Source organism: Oncorhynchus gorbuscha, linkage group LG11 (genome assembly GCF_021184085.1).
Source record: "Oncorhynchus gorbuscha isolate QuinsamMale2020 ecotype Even-year linkage group LG11, OgorEven_v1.0, whole genome shotgun sequence".
NCBI classification, from domain to species: domain Eukaryota; kingdom Metazoa; phylum Chordata; class Actinopteri; order Salmoniformes; family Salmonidae; genus Oncorhynchus; species Oncorhynchus gorbuscha.
Genome location: NC_060183.1, coordinates 85,192,241 through 85,213,287, shown reverse-complemented (window position 1 = coordinate 85,213,287; position 21,047 = coordinate 85,192,241). Strand labels below are relative to the sequence as shown.

At 45.2% G+C, this 21,047-nt stretch overlaps 1 protein-coding gene across 1 annotated transcript in view; it reads left to right on the top strand.

Annotated features, from left to right (window-relative positions):
* The window catches only part of LOC123989574 (A-kinase anchor protein 2-like), an 88,434-nt gene extending 80,459 nt beyond the window's left edge, over window positions 1-7,975 (top strand). Inside the window, 1 exon segment of the mRNA XM_046290692.1 lies at window positions 6,908-7,975. Coding sequence (XP_046146648.1) covers window positions 6,908-7,015 — 108 coding nt within the window. The 3' untranslated portion in view covers window positions 7,016-7,975.
* Window positions 7,976-21,047: the final 13,072 nt, after the last annotated feature.

Sequence of the window (21,047 nt, the reverse complement as noted above, 5' to 3'; positions counted from 1 at the left end):
CCCTCAGCAGTAGTAGTAGCACCAGTCTTGTAGGAGTAGTATAGTAGCCAGTGGAGAGTAGTATCGGGGTAGCAGTAGTAGAGTAGCTTGGGAAGGTTGAACAGCAGTAGTAGCAGTAGTAGTAGTATGAGTAGTAGTAGTAGTAATAGCCCAGTAGTGCAGTATCCAGACGGGAGATGACAGCTGGATTAGGAGTAGCAGTAGCAGTAGTAGCAGTAGTAGTAGCAGTAGTAGTAGCAGTAGTAGTAGCAGCAGTAGTATAGCAGTATGTTAGTAGCAGACAGCAGTCCAGATCAGTAGTTCTTAGCAGTAGTAGCAGTGATAGCGAGATATAGTAGCAGTCCTTCCCCGGGAGGAAGAGCACTACTAGTCTTGCCGTGTTCAGCTTGAGGTAGTGATCCGTCACTACTGCCAGACATGCAGAGTGCGGTAGCCACCTGGTCATCAGTAGCAGGAGTAGATTAATAGTAGTAGCAAGATAAGAGAGACCATGTAGTTATGACAGAGCCAAGTGACTTGGTACTAGCGAGAATAGGCAGCCAGAACAGAGTACTGGGGGACACCAGTGGTGGTGGTGAGGAGACAGATTCTCGCCACCAGTAGTAGTATAGTAGTAGCAACCACCAGTAGTGGTAGTAGCAGTACCACTCTAGGTGGAGTAGGATCTGATGGTTCACAGTAGTAGCAGCCGATAGATCTAGAAGGAGAGCAGCAGCAGTAGTAGTAGCAGTGCGGAGCAGCAGTATAGTAGCAGTCTCAGTGAAGACTAGCTTGAAAGACTGAGTATAGCAGCAGCAGCAGTAGCGGGAGTAGCTAGCCAGTAGCAGCAGTTCAAGCAGTTTTGGAGAGTAGTATAGTAGTAGTAGTAGACATCGGAGGATAGTAGTAGTAGTAGCAACTCTCGCTCTCTTGAAGTAGCAGTAGTAGGGATGAGTTAGCAGTAGTAGCAGTAGTAGTAGTAGTAGTAGGAGGGGATAGGGTCAGCGGGCAGTGGGCGGCCGGCCGTACTAGTATTTATAGTAGTAGTAGTAGGTCAGAGCACAGTATAGCAGTAGCAGAACCACTAGTTTAGTATAGATCGGAGTAGTACCTTCTTTTCAAAATAGTTAGTAGTCAGCAGTACTAGTAGTATAGGAGTAGTAGTAGTAGTAGTAGTTAGAGCAGATGCTTAGCGTAGTAGTAGTAGTAGCAGTAAAAGTAGTAGCAGTGAAAGTAGCCAGCGCAGTAGTATAGTAGTAGTAGTATAGTAGTAGTAGTAGTAGTAGTAGTAGTAGTAGTAGTAGTAGTAGTAGTATAGTAGTGGTAGTAGTAGTACTACTAGTAGTAGTATAAATCAAATCAAATCAAATCAAATTTATTTATATAGCCCTTCGTACATCAGCTGATATCTCAAAGTGCTGTACAGAAACCCAGCCTAAAACCCCAAACAGCAAACAATGCAGGTGTAAAAGCACGGTGGCTAGGAAAAACTCCCTAGAAAGGCCAAAACCTAGTGGAAGAAACCTAGAGAGGAACCGGGCTATGTGGGGGGTGGCCAGTCCTCTTCTGGCTGTGCCAAGGGTAGAGATTATAACAGAACATGACCAAGATGTTCAAATGTTCATAAATGACCAGCATGGTCAAATAATAATAAGGCAGAACAGTTGAAACTGGAGCAGCAGCACAGTCAGATGGACTGGGGACAGCAAGGAGCCATCATGTCAGGTAGTCTGGGGCACGGTCCTAGGGCTCAGGTCCTCCGAGAGAGAGAAAGAAAGAGAGAATTAGAGACCGGAGCCTATGTGGGGTGGCCAGTCCCTTCTGGCTGTGCCAGGTGGAGATTATAACAGAACGTGGCCAAGATGTTCAAATGTTCATAAATGACCAGCATGGTTGAATAATAGTAAGGCAGAACAGTTGAAACTGGAGCAGGAGCATGGCCAGGTGGACTGGGGACAGCAAGGAGTCCTCATGTCAGGTAGTCCTGGGACATGGTCCTAGGGCCCAGGCCAGTTGAAACTGGAGCAGCAGCATGGCCAGGTGGACTGGGGACAGCAAGGAGTCATCATGTCAGGTAGTCCTGGGGCATGGTTCTAGGGCTCAGGTCCTCCGTTGTACTGTAAGAAAGAGAAAGAAAAGAGAAGGAGAGAATTAGAGAACGCACACTTAGATTTACACAGGACACCTAATAGGACAGGAGAAGTACTCCAGATAAACAAACTGACCCTAGACCCCCGACACATAAACTACTGCAGCATAAATACTGGAGGCTGAGACAGGAGGGGTCAGGAGCTAACACTGTGGCCCCATCCGAGGTTTCCCCCGGACAGGGCCAAACAGGAAGGATATAACCCCACCCACTTTGCCAAAGCACAGCCCCCACACCACTAGAGGGAAATCTTCAACCACCAACTATACCATCCTGAGACAAGGCCGAGTATAGCCCACAAAGATCTCCGACACGGTACAACCCAAGGGGTGGGGGAACCCAGACAGGCCGACCACAACAGTGAATCAACCCACCCAGGTGACGCATCCCCCAGGGACGGCACGAGAGAGCCCCAGCAAGCCAGTGACTCAGCCCCGTAACAGGGTTAGAGGCAGAGAATCCCAGTGGAAAACGGGGAACCGGCCAGGCAGAGACAGCAAGGGCGGTAGCAGTAGTTGCTCCAGAGCCTTTCCGTTCACCTTCCCACTCCTGGGCCAGACTACACTCAATCATATGACCCACTGAAGAGATGAGTCTTCAGTAAAGACTTAAAGGTTGAGACCGAGTTGCGTCTCTGACATGGGTAGGCAGACCGTTCCATAAAAATGGAGCTCTATAGGAGAAAGCCCTGCCTCCAGCTGTTTGCTTAGAAATTCTAGGGACAATTAGGAGGCCTGCGTCTTGTGACCGTAGTATACGTATAGGTATGTACGGCAGGACCAAATCAGAGAGGTAGGTATAGAGCAAGCCCATGTAATGCTTTGTAGGTTAGCAGTAAAACAGCTTGAAATCAGCCCTTGCTTTGACAGGAAGCCAGTGTAGTAGTAGAGGCTAGCACTGGAGTAATATGATCAAACTTTTTTGGTTCTAGTCAGGATTCTAGTATAGCCGTATTTAGCACTAACTGAAGTTTATTTAGTGCTTTATCCGGGTAGCCGGAAAATAGAGCATTGCAGTAGTCTAACCTAGAAGTGACAAAAGCATGGATTAATTTTTCTGCATCATTTATAGTATAGTATTAGTAGTAGCAGTAGTAGTAGTAGTAGCAGTAGTAGTATAGTAGTAGTAGTAGTAGTAGTAGTAGTAGTAGTAGTAGTATAGTAGTAGTAGTAGTAGTAGTAGTAGTATTAGTAGTAGTAGCAGTAGTAGTAGTAGCAGCAGTAGCAGTAGTAGTATAGTAGCAGTAGTAGTAGTAGTAGTAGTAGTAGCAGTAGCAGTAGTAGTAGTAGCAGTAGTAGTAGTATAGTAGTAGTAGTAGTAGTATAGTAGTAGTAGTATAGTAGTAGTAGTAGCAGTAGTAGCAGTAGTAGCAGTAGTAGTAGCAGTAGTAGTATAGTAGTAGTAGTAGTATAGTAGTAGTAGTAGTAGTAGCAGTAGTAGCAGTAGTAGTAGTAGCAGCAGTAGTAGCAGTAGTACTTTCCATGTTCTCTTCAGCTGCTGTTACTGCACTGTCGTTCCCTGGGTTTTAGTGACCTACATAGCCTGGGTACTAGACCTTGTTGTACTATCATTCCATTGCCATATGCCAAATGTTTGGTGAAATGGAATGTTAGCACAAATAGGTTTGGTATCCAGGCTAAACCTACAATAAGTCTACTCCAGCAGCCTTTATCTAGCCAGGTCCCAGATATTTTTGGAGAGTTTGTCCTGACAATGACCATAGGAGTTGGCAAGACAGCACAAACTGCTACACGTACTGAGACAGAGAGGCACTGTTTCCCTCGCTCAGATTATTTCTCCGGTGAGATTCAGCTTGCAAATTGAAGGAAAATGATGAAAACACAGAGAGATGAAAGATAAATTATTTTGGCACCATGAATACAGGCCACTGTTCCAAACATAAATAAAGGTTACCAGAAGTCACAGTAGTTTTCCCCAACAACTGAACACATAAACCAACAGTGTAAATGACAATAAAACAAAGGAAATACAGGTTGGAAAAAGGTGTAGTCAGTCAGTCAGCCCAATCAGCCAACAGATCTCAGGCACAGAAAGGCCAAGGAGAACAGCTGATACCAGAGATTTGTAGTTGTCCAATAATAGAAACGAGTGGATCCAATCGTTGTTACTCTTACAAGACGACTACAATGCTCACTTTGTGAGTATGTGTAACTCTGTGTTGTTGTTTGTGTCGCATTGCTTGGCTTTATCTTGGCCAGGTCGCAGTTGTAAATGAGAACTTGTTCTCAACTGGCCTACCTGGTTAAATAAAGGTGAAATAAAATAAAATAAAATAAATTAATCCTCCTCAGTGAATTTCAGAAGTAGTGTAACTTTAAATATTTTTGATAAAACGAAATATATTCACGACACAAAATAATTTATACAGTTTTGCAATGAAGGTCTACAGTAACCTCAATAGTACTCTCTAGGGTAGCACCGTGGTGTAGCTGGAGGACAGCTAGCTAACAGTTTTGAACAATAGTATTTCTACCAAAATTAAGGAGAAGCACGAGAGAGAGAGCTAGCTATATTCCGTAGTATATATATTTTTTACTCTCACTTACTTAGCTAGGGTTGAATGCAGCTAGCAAGTTTAGCCTTCTCAAACACTTGGCTCAAACAGAGAGGGATGCTATGTTAGCTAGCTTGGTATGGCTATCCAACACTGGAACTCTTCCAAGTCGAGGTAAGGTTTTGGTTTTATTAATTTATTGCCACCGGGGCCTGCCGGTGTAACTGCTAAACTGCTTGCTGACTCTACACTGTACTGCATGATTGTAGCAGTTTTATTAATGCATTAGTCCTAGTAGCCATGTTGACTATGACGTGATAAAGATTTAGGCTGTGCGTAGCAGTTAGCAGTCATGATATGATATGGTTTGGAAGTTTTTTTTACCTGGTCACAGACAGCTGATGTGTTGTGCACTGAAGTCCACAAGGGAAAAGGTGAGAAGAGGAGAGTGTGTCGATATTATTCCTTCTCACATCTATATGCAATGAGCTGGGGGCGGCAGGGTAGCCTAGTGGTTAGAGAGTTGGGCCAATAACGGAAGGTTGTAAGTTCAAATCCCCAGGCTGACAAGGTACAAATCTGTTGTTCTGCCCCTGAACAAGGCAGTTAACCCACTGTTCCTAGGCCGTCATTGAAAATAAGAATTTGTTCTTAACTGACTTGCCTAGTTAAATAAAAATTAATGTGACTGCTATGAAAGTGAACTGTATTTGCGTGTGATCAGGGGTGAATTCATTGTGCTGATTTTGTTTAAAAACTTTTCTTTAACGGACCTAGACCAGGATATAAATACCTGAATTTGTCCAATAGAAACTCTTGATTGCAACTGTTGGACTAATGATTACACCCCAGATCAACTAGATGCAGGCAAGAGTGTGCAAGGTGGTATTAAATGTGTCAATGTCTGTCACCTTGATTACTCAAACTTTTCTCGACCTTTGTGCACCTTCTGTAGCTCAGTTGGTAGAGCATGGCGCTTGTAACGCCAGGGTAGTGGGTTCGATCCCCGGGACCACCCATACGTAGAATGTATGCACACATGACTAAGTCGCTTTGGATAAAAGCGTCTGCTAAATGGCATATATTTTTATATTATTATTATAAACTTTCATTCATAGGCTGTAGCAACCTCATGATGGGTATATCCACTGGCTCCAGGTCATCTACAAGACCCTGTTAGGTAAAGTCCCCCCCTTATCTCAGCTTGCTGGTCACCATAGCAGCACCCACCTGTAGCACACGCTCCAGCAGGCATATCTCTCAAGTCACCCCCAAAACCAATTATTTCTTTGGCCACCTCTCCTTCCAGTTCTCTGCTGCCAATGACTGGAACGAACTACAAAAATCTCTGAAACTGGAAACAATTATCTCCCTCACTAGCTTTAAGTACCAACTGTCAGAGCAGCTCACAGATTACTGCACCTGTACATAGCCCACCTATAATTTAGCCCAAACAACTACCTCTTTCCCAACTGTATTTAATTTATTTATTTATTTTGCTCCTTTGCACATTATTTCTATCTCTACTTTGCACATTCTTCCACTGCAAATCTACCATTCCAGTGTTTTACTTGCTATATTGTATTTACTTCGCCACCATGGCTTTTTTTTCCTTTACCTCCCTTATCTCATCGCATTTGCTGACATCGTAAATAGACTTATTTTTCTACTGTATTATTGACTGTTTGTTTTATTCCATCTGTAACTCTGTGTTGTTGTTTGTGTCGAACTGCTATGCTTTATCTTGGCCAGGTCGCAGTTGTAAATGAGAAATTGTTCTCAACTTGCCTACCTGGTTATTTAAATAAAGATAGATATACAAATATATATATATTTTTTTTAAATAAGGGAAAATGTGAATATCATGTAGTAGCCTAAACCTATTGATGTTACATTGAACTGGGTGAATGGAATATGAATGACAGTCATCCCAATATGCTGTAATAGAAATAAGTCCATGCTGATGAAAAAAAGACCCTCCCTTATCTTAAACGGCACGGACCGCCACTGAATCTGAGGTACCCAAAATATTTTCAGACGTGGAATCGCCCTGCTACAGTTTTTAGGCTTCTATGGCGGTCATTACAAAAGACGTGTAAAACTACAAAAAATATCCTGTAGAGACTCAGATCAATTTTATTTATTTGTATTTATTTATTTAAGGGAAATGAATTCATTAATTATCCCCAGGTACTGCCTAGTGCCCTGAAGTCCTGTCTCTACTCCCTGTTGACTGACTTGTTGTTTGTTGTCTGGGTTACCAGGTGTTGGAGGCCACCCGCGTCACCCGCAGGAAAAGCAACATGGCGCTGAGGTGGGAGGCGGGGCTTTACACTAACGAGGACGGAGAAGAAAAAGAGGAAGAGGAGTAATAGTCTGTGACTATCAGGGATGGAAGGAGGAGGGACATAGCAGCAACACAACTACAAGTATTTATTTTACTCAAGTATTCTGATCACATGACCTGTCACATGATCTACTGGATGGACCAACCTGGAGCATCAGCAAGCCCTGCCAACAGTGAAACGGAGAGACCCATGGGATATGGCTGGTTGCCAAGTGACGGACAAGTAACCGTGACGACAACAACAGTGTGTTCGGGCAGGTCATTTTGGAATGTTTGGACTTTTCCAGATAAAAGATGTGTAAAGGACTGTGCAGATGATGACAACGATGAGTGATACGCCAAGTGATCCTGAAATATTAGAGCTCAATTTTGAATCTCATAGCAAAGGGTCTGAATACTTATGTAAATAAGATATTTCAGTTTTTTTTTATATTTAATACATTTACTACAACAAAAATGAAAATAAAATACAGAAATATCTCATTTACATAATTATTGTCCCCCGAGTCAATACTAATAATACATTTGGCGGTGATTACTGCTGTGACTCTTTCTGGGTAGGTCTCTTTGGCCATTATTATTTTTTTAATTCTTCAAGCTCTGCCAAGTTGATAGTTGATCTCCCAGCATCTCCCAGTGTCTGCTGGAAAGCAAAATGAATCAGGTTTTCCTCTAGGATTTTGCCTGTGCTTATAGCCATTTCGGGTTTTTTTGTACAAAAAACTCCTTAGTCCTTGCCGATGACAAGCATACACATAACATGATGCAGCCACCACCATGCTTGAACATATGAAGTGGTACTCAGTGATGTGTTGTGTTGGATCTTCCTCAAACATAACGCTTTGAATTCAGGACAGAAAGTTAATTTCTTTGCCACATTTTTGGCAGTTTTAATTAAGTGCCTTGTTGCAAACAGGATGCATGTTTTTAAATATTTTATATTCTGTACAGGCTTCCTTCTTTTCACTCTGTCATTTAGGTTAGTATTGTGGAGTAACTACAATGTTATTGATCCATCCTCAGTGTTCTCCAATCACAGACATTAAACTCTGTAACTGCTTTAGAGTCACCATTGGCCTCATGTTGAAATCTCTGAGCAGTTTCCTTCATCTCCAACAACTGCGTTAGAAAGGACGCCTTTGTCTTTTTTAGTGACTTGGTGATACGCCATCCAACGTCTAATTAATAACTTCACAATGCTATTATATATATATTTTTTAGATCTACCAATCGAGGCCCTTCTTTGTGAGGCATTGAAACACCTCCCTGGTCTTTGTGGTTGAATCTGTGCCTTACATTCATTACTTTGTTAAGGGTCCTTACAGATAATTGTATGTGTGGAGTACAGAGATGGGGTAGTTATTAAGAAATCATGTTAACCACTATTATTGAACACTGAACTTATTACACAATTTGTTAATTAAGCACATGTATAACTCCTGAGCATATTCAGGTTTACCATAAAAAAGGGGTTGAATACATATTTACTCAAGACATTATCTTTTTATTTTTTATTAATTTAAAAAATGTTCTACAAACAGAATTCCACTTTGACATTATGGGGTATTGTATGTAGGCCAGTGATACAAAATGTCAATTTAATACATTTAAAAATTCAGTCTATTACACAACAAAATGTGGAAAAAGTCCAGGTGTGTAAATACTTTCTGAAGGCAGTGTACAATACGACAATAGAATGAACTACCATGGGGACACTCAAAATGGCCGCCCATTACGACAATACGACAATAGAATGAACTACCATGGGGACAATCAAAATGGCCGCCCATTACGACAATACGACAATAGAATGAACTACCATGGGGACAATCAAAATGGCCGCCCATTACGACAATACGACACCAAAATGAACTACCATGGGGACACTCAAAATGGCCGCCCATTACGACAATACGACAATAGAATGAACTACCATGGGGACACTCAAAATGGCCACCCATTATGACAAGACGACAATAGGACAATACGACAATACTACAATAGAATGAACTACCATGGGGACACTCAAAATGGCCGCCCATTACGACAACACGACAATAGAATGAACTACCATGGGGACACTCAAAATGGCCACCCATTACGACAATACGACAATAGAATGAACTACCATGGGGACACTCAAAATGGCTGCCCATTACGACAATATGACAATACGACAATAGAATGAGCTACCATGGGGACACTCCAAATGGCCACCCATTACGACAATACGACAATAGAATGAACTACCATGGGGACACTCAAAATGGCCGCCCATTACGACAATACGACAATAGAATGAACTACCATGGGGACAATCAAAATGGCCACCCATTACGACAATACGACACCAGAATGAACTACCATGGGGACACTCAAAATGGCCACCCATTACGACAATACGACAATAGAATGAACTACCATGGGGACACTCAAAATGGCCGCCCATTACGACAATACGACAATAGAATGAACTACCATGGGGACACTCAAAATGGCCGCCCATTACGACAATACGACAATAGAATGAACTACCATGGGGACACTCAAAATGGCCGCCCATTACGACAATACGACAATAGAATGAACTACCATGGGGACACTCAAAATGGCCGCCCATTACGACAATACGACAATAGAATGAACTATCATGGGGACACTCAAAATGGCCGACCATTACGACAATACGACAATAGAATGAACTACCATGGGGACAATCAAAATGGCCGCCCATTACGACAATACGACACCAGAATGAACTACCATGGGGACACTCAAAATGGCCACCCATTACAATACGACAATAGAATGAACTACCATGGGGACACTCAAAATGGCCGCCCATTATGACAATACGACAATAGGACAATACGACAATACTACAATAGAATGAACTACCATGGGGACACTCAAAATGGCCGCCCATTACGACAATATGACTTTACGACAATAGAATGAGCTACCATGGGGACACTCCAAATGGCCGCCCATTACGACAATACGACGATACGACAATAAGACAATAAGACAATACGGCAATACGACAACACGACAATAGAATGAACGACGATGGGGACACTCAAAATGGCCGCCCATTATGGCATCATTCTGATTCTATGGATGAGACACAATACATGTCGGGGGAGATTTATTTCTAGACTAACACTGTTCAAAGCATTAATCATTCTCCTGGTTTCCAAACTGTCTGTGTGTCGTTGCTAGATTGGATCAAGGACTACACACTTTCAAAGCACCACAATCTATTGACGTCAATAGAGATATTTTGCATGATAAAAATAGAACACTTTTTAAAAAATCCAGAAGTCATGTCTTTCAGAGGGATACATCTTTTTCGTTACACATTTAAGTATTTTTCTAAACGTGGAGACATCCAGTTGCTCTGTCCAGCTCTATGTCCAACTCTATGTTCTGCTCTATGTCCAGCTCTATGTCCAGCTCTATGTCCAGCTCTATGTCCAGCTCTATGTTCAGCTCTATGTTTTAAGTCAAGCTCTACTGCTCTATGTCCAGCTCTATGTCCAGCTCTATGTCCAGCTCTATGTTCTGCTCTATGTTTTAAGTCAAGCTCTACTGTATGTCCAGCTCTATGTCCAGCTCTATGTTCTGCTCTATGTCCAGCTCTATGTCCAGCTCTATGTCCAGCTCTATGTCCAGCTCTATGTCCAGCTCTATGTTCAGCTCTATGTCCAGCTCTATGTTCAGCTCTATGTACAGCTCTATGTCCAGCTCTATGTCCAGCTCTATGTCCAGCTCTATGTCCAGCTTGGTCTCGGGAACTTGAAAAGAAAGTAGTAATTTAATTTAATTAATAAATTAGTGTTGACAGTTTATATTTGGTGGGATAATGCAGTTTGCCATGAGTGAATACAAAACCATTGAAGGTTCTGGGAACAAATGAGGAAGTAGCAGAACAGCGATAACACACTATACAGTAATTTGCAAGTGTTAAATTCTATAAAGGGTTATGCCAGTTCTATCCAGCTCTGAGTGTTACCCATTCTATGTTCAGCTCTGTTTTTAACACCAGGTTTGAAATTCTTGGAATGTTATATCTGAAGTGGGGTTAACACCAGGGTTATATCTGAGTGTTGATTCTAGTGGGGTTAACACCAGTGCTATTCTGAGTGTTGATTCTAGTGGGGTTAACACCAGTGTTATTCTGAGTGTTGATTCTAGTGGGGTTTAGACCAGTGGTCAAATGAAGTGTTGATTCTAGTGGGGTTTACACCAGTGGTATATCTGAGTGTTGATTCTAGTGGGGTTAACACCAGTGGTATATCTTAGTGTTGATTAAGATGGCTTTATATGAAAGTTATAATTTCGAAAGGCTTTATACTATTTTACCATGGGATATACCACCTATTGTGTTTCATGGGATATCACTATTGTGTTTCATGGGCTATCACTATTGTGTATCATGGGCTATCACTATTGTGTTTCATGGGATATCACTATTGTGTTTCATGGGAGGGGGAATAGGTTATAGTGGAGTAGACCCTAGTGGGATGGGCTATCACTATTGTGTTTCATGGGATATCACTATTGTGGGATGGGATATCACTATTGGTTTCAGACCCTAGTGGGATATCACCATTGGTTTCAGTGGGATAGACCATTGTGGGATGGGGAATAGGTTTCAGTGGGATAGACACTAGTGGGAGGGGGAATAGGTTCAGTGGAGTAGATCACTATTGTGGAGGGGAATAGGTGTTTCAGTGGGATATCCCTATTGTGGGAGGGGGAAAAGGCTTTGATAGTGCATAGACCCTGCTGGGAGTCTGAGGACACATGGGGAGTAGTTTCCTATTGGGAGGGGGTGTGTGGCCACCGTGTTAACTGAGTGACAATGTTGCTGTGATGAATACAGGTTAGTATTGGAGTAGACCCTAGTGGGGGGGAATAGGAGTGGAGTAGACCCTAGTGGGAGGGGGAATAGGTTAGAGTGGAGGGAAGTGAGAGGGGGAATAGGTTACAGTGGAGTAGACCCTAGGTGGGAGGGGAATAGTTAAGTGGAGTAGACCCTAGTGGGAGGGGGAATAGGGTGGAGTAGAAGGGTGAGAGAGAGAGGAGGGAATAGGTTACAGTGGGTAGACCCTAGTGGGAGGGGGAATAGGTTATAGTGGAGTAGACTTCCTAGTGGGAGGGGGAATAGTTGAAGTGGAGTAGACCTAGTGGGAGGGGGAATAGGTGCAGTGGATAAGACCTAGTGGGAGGGGAATAGGGTTGATAGTTTGACATGATGACCCTAGTGGGAGGGAATAGGTGAAATAATGGATTTTAACCTAGTGGGAGGGGTAGGTGATAGCCTGGTAGCCTTGTGGGAGGGGAATTTTTATGATGGAGTAGACTTTTTTTAGTGGGAGGGGGAATAGGTTACAGTGGAAAATAGTTTTCCTAGTGGGAGGGGGAATAGGTTACAGTGGAGTAGACCCAAGTGGGAGGGGTTTAGGTGTCCAGTGGAGTAGTAGTGGGAGGGGGAATAGGTTACAGTGGGTAGATCCCTAGATGGGAGGGGAAAGTCAAGGTGAGTAACTGGAGTGTCTGCTTTTCTAGCTTCACATCACAATGCTATTTGATTAGCATAAGGCTAAATGTATTACTGCAAATCCAAATTGTGTCTGCTATTGCCAAATGTCTTTAACATGTACAGGTGTCTCTTAATTCTGTTTCTGTTGGTTTGATACAAAAACTACTTGTATTCACAGTTAAATCCAGCTAAATAATTATTTTGTCATTAAAAAGAAAATAGTAATTTAATTTAATTAATAATTTAATTGACAGTTTATATTTGCAGCTGGGATAATCAGTTTCCATGAGTGAATCAAAACCATTGAATTTTCTGGGAACAAATGAGGAATACTGTCACTGATAACACACTATTCAGTAATTTGCAAGTGTTAAATTCTTGGTATAAAGGGTTATGAATGTTATATCTGAGTGTTGATTCTAGTGGGGTTAACACCAGGGTTATATCTGAGTGTTGATTCTAGTGGGGTTAACACCACAGTGTTGATTCTAGTGGGGTTAACACCAGTGTTATTCTGAGTGTTGATTCTAGATGGGGTTTACACCAGTGGTATATCTGACTGATTCAGTGGGGTTTACACCAGTGGTATATCTGAGTGTTGATTCTAGTGGGGTTTCACCAGTGGTATATCTGACACTGATTCACCTCACACACCAGTGATTCACCTCAGTGTTGATTAAGATTGGCTTTATACTGATTCACCTCACACACACACTGATTCACCTATTTTACCATACTGATACCACCTCACAAACACTGATTCACCTCACATGATTGACAGCTGATTACAGTCAGTAATGGGATTCAATCAGACCCACACAGGTTACAGTGATTCACCCACAGTGGGAGGGGGAACAGGTTATAGTGATTCACCTAGTGGGAGGGGGAACACTGATTCACCTCACACACACTAGTGGGAGGGGGAATAGGTTACAGTGGATTAGACCCAGTGGGATTCAATCACACACACACTGATTCACCTCACACACACACTGTGGGAGGGGGAATACTGATAGTCACCTACACCCTAGTGGGAGGGGGAACAGGTTACACTGATTCACCCTAGTGGGAGGGGGAACACACAGTGATTCACCCCAGTGGGAGGGGAATAGGTTACACTGGATTAGACACCTAGTGGGATTCACCTCACACACACACAGTGATTCACCCTAGTGGGAGGGGGAATAGGTTATAGTGGATTAGACCTCAGTGGGAGGGGAACACTGATTCACCTAGACACCTGATGGGAGGGGGAATACACTGATTCATCAGAACAACTGATTCACCTGTAACACACATTCTACCTCACACGTTCATATTCTGTTTCTGTTGGTTTATATGATTCACCTGTATTCACAGATTCACCTCTAAATAATTATTTTGTCATCAAAAAGAAAACTGTAATTTTTGACCAATTCTCTATTATTATTTAATTGATTATGCAGCTGATCAGTTTCCCTGATTCATTCACACAGTATTTTCTCACCTCATAAAATACTTCACCTCACACACACACTGATTCACCTCACACACACACTGATTCACCTCACACACACACTGATTCACCTCACACACACACTGATTCACCTCACACACACACTGATTCACCTCACACACACACTGATTCACCTCACACACACACTGATTCACCTCACACACACACACACTGATTCACCTCACACACACACACTGATTCACCTCACACACACACACACACTGATTCACCTCACACACACACACACACTGATTCACCCTCACACACACACACACACTGATTCACCTCACACACACACTGATTCACCTCACACACACACTGATTCACCTCACACACACACACTGATTCACCTCACACACACACTGATTCACCTCACACACACACTGATTCACCTCTCACACACTGATTCACCTCACACACACACTGATTCACCTCACACACACACTGATTCACCTCTCACACACACTGATTCACCTCACACACACACACACACTGATTCACCTCACACACACACTGATTCACCTCACACCCACACTGATTCACCTCACACACACACTGATTCACCTCACACACACACTGATTCACCTCACACACCCACACTGATTCACCTCACACACACTGATACTCACCAGCAACCACTCATACTGATTCACCCCACAGAAACCACTGGATACTCACCCCCACAGCAACCACTGGATACTCACGCCCACAGCCACCACTGGATACTCACCTGGACACGTCCACAGCAACCACTGATTCACCCCACAGCAACCACTGGTTCACTGGACACACCACAGCAACCACTGGATACTCACCCTCACAGCAACCACTGGATACTGGACACCCCACAGCAACCACTGGATACTGGACACCCCACAGCAACCACTGGTATACTCACCACAGCAACCACACACACAACCACTGATTCACTGGACACGCCCACAGCAACCACTGATTACTGGACACCCCCACAGCAACCACACATACTGGACACCCCACAGCAACCACTGGATACTCACCCCACACACCACACACTGATTCACCCCCACAGCAACCACTGGATACTGGACACCCCACAGCAACCACTGTATACTGGATTCACCCCCACAGCAACCACTGGATTCACCTCCCACACACCACTGGTATACTGGACACCCCACAGCCACCACTGGATACTCACCCCACACACCACTGGATACTCACCCCACAGCAACCACTGGATTCACCCACAGCAACCACTGGCATACTGACACCCCACAGCAACCACTGGATACTGGACACCCCCACAGCAACCACTGGTATACTGGACACCCCCACAGAAACCACTGGCATACTGGACACCCCCACAGCAACCACTGGTATACTGGACACGCCCACAGCAACCACTGGTATACTGGACACCCCCACAGCAACCACTGGCATACTGGACACCCCCACAGCAACCACTGGTATACTGGACACGCCCACAGCAACCACTGGTATACTGGACACCCCCACAGCAACCACTGGTATACTGGACACCCCCACAGCAACCACTGGTATACTGGACACCCCCACAGCAACCACTGGTATACTGGACACCCCACAGCAACCACTGGTATACTGGACACGCCCACAGCAACCACTGGTATACTGGACACCCCCACAGCAACCACTGGTATACTGGACACCCCCACAGCAACCACTGGTATACTGGACACCCCACAGCAACCACTGGCATACTGGACACCCCCACAGCAACCACTGGTATACTGGACACGCCCACAGCAACCACTGGTATAAACTGGACACGCCCACAGCAACCACTGGCATACTGGACACCCCCACAGCCACCACTGGTATACTGGACACGCCCACAGCAACCACTGGTATACTGGACACCCCCACAGCAACCACTGGTATACTGGACATGCCCACAGCAACCACTGGTATACTGGACACCCCCACAGCAACCACTGGCATACTGGACACCCCCACAGCAACCACTGGTATACTGGACACGCCCACAGCAACCACTGGTATACTGGACACCCCCACAGCAACCACTGGCATACTGGACACCCCCACAGCAACCACTGGTATACTGGACACGCCCACAGCAACCACTGGCATACTGGACACCCCCACAGCAACCACTGGTATAAACTGGACACGCCCACAGCAACCACTGGTATACTGGACACGCCCACAGCCACCACAAGGTGGTGGGGGAGGGGTGGGGAACATGAGCTCCTGTAGCCCCTGTCATCAATCTTCATATTTTTTTTTTATGTAATAAATCATTTTGACATTAACCTGCCAAAAACTAATTGATAAACCTTGTTATGTCCATATGTACTGGGAAGCTAAGGGTTTGTTTCTGGGGCTTCAGAAATGTGCCTATGAGTATTTTAATTCGCTCATAGGAGGGTAAATTAGGCCTAGCTCAGTAACTTGGTTGGGGGGGGGGATTTAACTGGGGTGCTGCAGCTGACTCCTACCTCCCGTGGCTGTAACATCTTTAATTGAGCCTCCTGGGGGGGGGGATTTAACAGGGTGCTGCAGCTTCCTACCTCCCGTGGCTTTAACATCTTTAATTGAGCCTCCTGGGGGGGGATTTAACAGGGTGCTGCAGCTGACTCCTACCTCCCGTGGCTTTAACATCTTTAATTGAGCTTCTCGTTCTCCTTTATTGGTGGCCTGGGGGGGGGGGGATTTAACAGGGTGCTGCAGCTGACTCCTACCTCCCGTGGCTTTAACATCTTTAATTGAGCCTCCTGGGGGGGGGGATTTAACAGGGTGCTGCAGCTGACTCCTACCTCCCGTGGCTGTAACATCTTTAATTGAGCTTCTCGTTCTCCTTTATTGGTGGCCTGGGGGGGGGGGGGGGATTTAACAGCTGGTGCTGCAGCTGACTCCTACCTCCCGTGGCTTTAACATCTTTAATTGAGCCTCCTGGGGGGGGGTTTAACAGGGTGCTGCAGCTGACTCCTACCTCCCGTGGCTGTAACATCTTTAATTGAGCTTCTCGTTCTCCTTTATTGGTGGCCTGGTGGGGGGGGATTTAACAGGGTGCTGCAGCTGACTCCTACCTCCCGTGGCTGTAACATCTTTAATTGAGCCTCCTGGGGGGGGGTTAACAGGGTGCTGCAGCTGACTCCTACCTCCCGTGGCTTTAACATCTTTAATTGAGCCTCCTGGGGGGGGGGGGGATTCAACATGTGATGGAAACAGATGATCTGAAGCTCTGAAGTCGTTTGGACAACTGGACAGGAAGTGGATTGGCAGATGCAAACAGATGATCCTCTTTAGCAGACAACAGTTATTCAGGGGGTTTGAACAAAAAAAAAGTGGTTGGTGATTTCGTTCACGCTGGTGAACCGGCGTTTGAGTTTGTGTGGTGCAATATCAACATTATATCTTAGCATCATTCAAGAATAGAGATTAAATTGTGTTAAAGGCCGTGGTGAAAACATTTGCACACAAACAAAATGAGGACTTCAGGACACCAGGGGAGTCTCTCAAGTTGTATTTAATTTAACTTGAATATTGCAGCCCATTTGTGTAGAGGCTATTTGGCCTTTTTCATCGTAAGATGAGGAAACAACAGCCCAGACCCATCATCATAGTCCTCAGTAGAGCAGGCCTCTACTAAAGCCTCGGGCTCACCGGACACGGACACGCACTCTGACCCCAACCCATTCCCCGACCTAGCCATGGTAATGGTGGCTATCATTAAGTCTGAACAGACTGACTAAGGTGGAGTCACTATCCACTGACCTAGCTGCACAAATAGCCAGTCTCGCCACAGAAGGTCAACACAAAGATCGACTCCATTAACCTGTTAGTCCTACCCCCTACTTTTTCGAACATTCTGTTAAAAATCGCGCAACATTTCAGCGCCCTGCTGCTCATGCCAGGAATATAGTATATGCATATGATTAGTATGTGTGGATAGAAAACACTCAGACGTTTATAAAACTGGTTAAATCACTGCTGTGACTATAACAGAACGTGCGTTTCATCGAAAAGTGCAGGAAAATCTGATCACTGAAAATGGAAATAAATATCCATGCGCTACTTCCAGGAATTGTTCAAAGTGAACCGGATTAAATGAGGCCGAGGTTACAGTGCCTACAGCTTCCACACGATGTCTAGAGTCTTGTCATTTGATTCAGCTTTGATTCTTGGTCAAACTGACACAAGGGAACCGATTCCCTCCGGTCTCCGAACGGATGTTTTGGTCGAGAGCTCTCCGGACATCTTTTTCCAGACAGACACCTATATAATTTACACCGCCTCCTGATTAATTTTATCACTTATTAACGTGTACTAATACCTAAAGTTGCATTACAAAAGTATTTTGAAGTGTTTTGTGAAAGTTTATCGTCAACTTATGAAACGCTATTTTTTTCTGTTTATCACACAGTCTTCATAGATCAATATCTAGGCTATATATGGACCGATTTAATCGAAAAAATGACCCAATAGTGATTATGGGACATCTAGGAGTGCCAACAAAGAAGATGGTCAAAGGTAATGAATGTTTTATGTTTTATTTGTGCGGTTTGTGTAGCGACGACTATGCTAATTATTTTGTTTACGTCCCCTGCGGGTCTTTTGGGGTGTTACATGCTATCAGATAATAGCTTCTCATGCTTTCACCGAAAAGCATTTTAAAAATCTGACTTGTTGCCTGGATTCACAACGAGTGTAGCTTTAATTCAATACCCTGCATGTGTATTTTAATGAACGTTTGAGTTTTAACTAATACTATTAGTATTTAGCGTAGTGCATTTGCATTTCCAGATCTCTAGATGGGATGACTGCGTGTCAGGTAGGACCAAGAGGTTAAAGAAGACTTGGTGAAACAGGACAACCGTCTGAACAGCCTGGACAGCAGAGGAAATACAGCAGAGGAAATACAGCAGAGGAAATACAGCAGAGGAAATACAGTAGAGGAAATACAGCAGAGGAAATACAGTAGAGGAAATACAGTAGAGGAAATACAGTAGAGGAAATACAGCAGAGGAAATACTTCGACAGAGTGATGACACTGGAAGTTACCCAGAAATCATCAGATATCGTCAAACTATCTTCCAAGGTTGAGGACTTTGAGAAAAGACAGTGCGGGGGGGGGGGGGGGGTGGGTCGCATTTTTGGTGTGAAAGAGGGACTCGAGGCCGTAGGCGGATTGCGGCCTACCCTGTTCATAGCTAAACTGCTACAGGAAATCATAGGCCTCGATTACACCCCCACCTTTGATAGTGCACACAGAAGCTTACAGTCCGCACGAAAGAATGGGGAGCTGCCCAGACCCATCATAGTCAAATACTTCCAGGAGAAAGCGGATGTTCTCCGTAAGGCATCATGAGCGGCTGCCTACGACGGCCAGAATATTCGCATTTACCCAGACTACACGGCAGCAGTCATGAAGAAGAGCTCAGCCTTTCAGCCTACCCTGACCTCGAGCCTGCCTGACCATTCAGCCTACCCTGACCATTCAGCCTACCCTGACCTCGAGCCTGCCTGACCATTCAGTCTACCCTGACCTCGAGCCTGCTTGACCATTCAGCCTACCCTGACCTCGAGCCTGCCTGACCATTCAGCCTACCCTGACCTCGAGCCTGCCTGACCATTCAGCCTACCCTGACCTCGAGCCTGCCTGACCATTCAGTCTACCCTGACCTCGAGCCTGCTTGACCATTCAGCCTACCCTGACCTCGAGCCTGCCTGACCATTCAGTCTACCCTAACCTCGAGCCTGCCCGACCATTCTGTCTGCCCTGACCTCGAGCCTGCCTGCCACCCTGTAACTTTCAGATTCTGACCTGGTTAAAGAACTGAGGCTGAATGAACTGTTTCGCTTCCAGACAAGGCTCTGCTTATAGCCAGGTGTAACAGTGGTAAGCTGTTGGGACTCTGCTGTTGTGATAGCTTTATGTAGGACTTAGCAGTTTGTGGGCACCGTTTGTCACCGTTATCAGTGGGGGATTTAGGTATAGGCGACATGGGCAGTCGCCCTTGGTGGCATCATGGAGCACAAAATAATAATATTAATAACATAAATACATTAGAATGGTGACATTTCCACGTCATGTCAATGATGGGGAGGGGGTTAGGTTGACCTCAGGTCTCCCCACTGGAAGCCAGAGGTAAGGACAGCAGTGACCTCATGTCTCCCCAACGGAAGCCAGAGGTAAGGAGAGCAGTGACCTCAGATCTCCTCACTGGAAGTCCGAGGCAAGGAGAGCAGTGACCTCAGGTCTCCTCACTGGAAGCCCGAGGTAAGGAGAGCAGTGACCTCAGGTCTCCCCACTGGAAGCCAGAGGTAAGGACAGCAGTGACCTCAGGTCTCCCCAACGGAAGCCAGAGGTAAGGACAGCAGTGACCTCAGGTCTCCTCACAGGAAGCCAGAGGTAAGGAGAGCAGTGACCTCAGGTCTCCTCACTGGAAGCCAGAGGTAAGGAGAGCAGTGACCTCAGGTCTCCTCACTGGAAGCCAGAGGTAAGGAGAGCAGTGACCTCAGGTCTCCTCACTGGAAGCCATAGGTAAAGAGAGCAGTGACCTCAGATCTCCCCAACGGAAGCCAGAGGTAAGGAGAGCAGTGACCTCAGGTCTCCCCAACGGAAGCCAGAGGTAAGGAGAGCAGTGACCTCAGGTCTCCTCACTGGAAGTCCGAGGCAAGGAGAGCAGTGACCTCAGGTCTCCTCACTGGAAGTCTGAGGCAAGGAGAGCAGTGACCTCAGGTCTCCCCAACGGAAGCCAGAGGTAAGGAGAGCAGTGACCTCAGGTCTCCTCACTGGAAGTCCGAGGCAAGGAGAGCAGTGACCTCAGGTCTCCTCACTGAGTCCTCAGGTCTCCTCACTGGAAGTCCGAGGCAAGGAGAGCAGTGACCTCAGGTCTCCCACTGGAAGCCAGAGGTAAGGAGAGCAGTGAGGTCTCCCCACTGGAAGCCAGAGGTCTCAGGTCCCTCACTGGAAGCCAGAGGTAGGGGGAGCAGTGACCTCAGGTCTCCCCAACGGAAGCCAGAGGT